The 1723-nt window shown below is 60.7% G+C and overlaps 1 protein-coding gene across 1 annotated transcript; it reads left to right on the plus strand.

Annotated features, from left to right (window-relative positions):
• Positions 1–215: 215 nt before the first annotated feature.
• On the plus strand, positions 216–1144 carry LOC104542269 (zinc finger protein 850-like; the record flags this gene model as incomplete). Its single annotated transcript, XM_010186521.1, has 1 exon — positions 216–1144. A coding segment is annotated over one exon (929 nt), but the record flags the coding sequence as incomplete, so codon positions are not given.
• Positions 1145–1723: the final 579 nt, after the last annotated feature.

The following is a 1723-nucleotide window of genomic DNA, read 5'->3' on the forward strand; positions in this document are numbered from 1 at the left end:
GACTCGATGATCCTAAAGGTCTTTCCCAACCTAAAGTCATCAGTGATTCCAAGCCAAAACCCTTTGGCTTTGCGTTCCAGTGCAGCTCAGGACTTTGACCACTGTAGCACCCAGGTCCTGAGCGCACGAAGCAGAGGCCGCCTCTGCCTCGAGGTAACCGCGGCGTGAACCGGTCCACGTCCCAAAGCAATAACGCTCCTGTCTCTGCTCGCCAGATGAACAGCAGTGCGACGAGGAAGGACCCGAAGGCCTGCAGCTCCCCAGCTCGCTGACGGGCAAATGGGACGAGGTTTTCTCCAGCCCGGAGGAGGAGATGAAATCGAGCGGCAAAAGCCGGAGCGGCTCCACCTCGCAGCAAAGAGCGGCCACGGGCAACGGGCTGAGGCGCTCGTCTCGCCGCGGGAGGGACCCGGCCAAGAAGGACGTCCCCGAGGAGGTGACGGCGGCGGCGATAGAAGAGGGGCCTTACATCTGCTGCGAGTGCGGGGAGAGCTTCCTGGACAAGCAGCTCTTCGCCAGCCACCAGAAAGGCCACTCCGGCGAGGAAGCCTGCACTTCGCTGGAGCACGGCGACAGCTTCAGGCCGAAAGCCAAAGCGAGCGGCGCGAAAGGTCAAGGGCCCTCGCGCTCCAAAGCCTCCAAACGCCCCGACGGGGAGAAAAGCTCCGGGTTCAAGTACGGTTTGGTCAGGCACCAGGTGAACAACATGGTGGAGAGACCCTACACTTGTTCGCAGTGCAAGGAGAGCTTCAGCTTGGAGGTCAGCCTCATCCTTCACCAAAAGCTCCACACGGGGAAAGGCGACGGCCCCTTGACCTGCACCTATTGCGGGAAGGACTTCCGCGACCTCTCCAAAGCCATCCGCCACCAGCGCATCCACACGGGTGAGCGGCCCTACCAGTGCACCGAGTGCGGGAAGAGCTTCATCCGGCGGGACCACCTGCTGAAACACTGGCGGGTTCACACCGGGGAGACCCCTTACCAGTGCCCCGTCTGCGGGAAACATTTCCGGTACAAAGAGTCCCTCAACTGCCACCAGAAAATCCACTCCCGCAACCCGCGGCCCGCCGAGGATTCGCAGCTCAGCTTGGAGTCGGCGACTCAGACGGGAGATTTCTGCATCAAAAAAGAGACGAAGCAGTAAGGGAGGGCCGGAAAGGGCTCGGGCGCTGAGGGAGGTGGACTCTGTAGCCGTGTATTCGCTTTCTGGAAGCACCCAAGGAAGTTCCTCTTTGCAAAGCCCCTGCTCGGGCAGAGCCCTGGCGCTCTCTGGAGACCCCGCGCACGGGCTCGGATCTCATTTTTGTTTTTTGCCTGTAGAGAATTCACCCCGAGCGATTGTTTTTTTTTCTTCTCCGGGCTCCGTGTTTTAGGTGTCTCCCCACCTACGTTTTGTGCATATTTCGGGAGTGACAAAGCTTGCGCTTTTATTTCCTCGCACCGCAGCGAAGGCTGGAGAGAGGGAGGGATTGATTTAGGGAGGGGAGGGAAGGAGCCGTAACCCGGCCGGCTGGGTCGAAGCGGAGACGCGGTTCGGGGCGCGACGAGAGCCGAAAAATCAGCGGAGAGGAGAGACGAGCGAAGAGGAAAGTGAGCAAATGGAGCAGGAGGAGGCGCTGGGGACATTGGAGCCGCACGGGGCAGCGCATGGAGGCGCCGTCACCCACGGGGACGCGTCTGTGTTCTGGTGAAGGCTGTTACTGGTACCAGTAAGGCTGTGGTG

The sequence above is a fragment of the Mesitornis unicolor genome, unplaced genomic scaffold, assembly GCF_000695765.1.
Source record: "Mesitornis unicolor isolate BGI_N332 unplaced genomic scaffold, ASM69576v1 scaffold29436, whole genome shotgun sequence".
Taxonomy (NCBI): Eukaryota; Metazoa; Chordata; class Aves; order Mesitornithiformes; family Mesitornithidae; genus Mesitornis; species Mesitornis unicolor.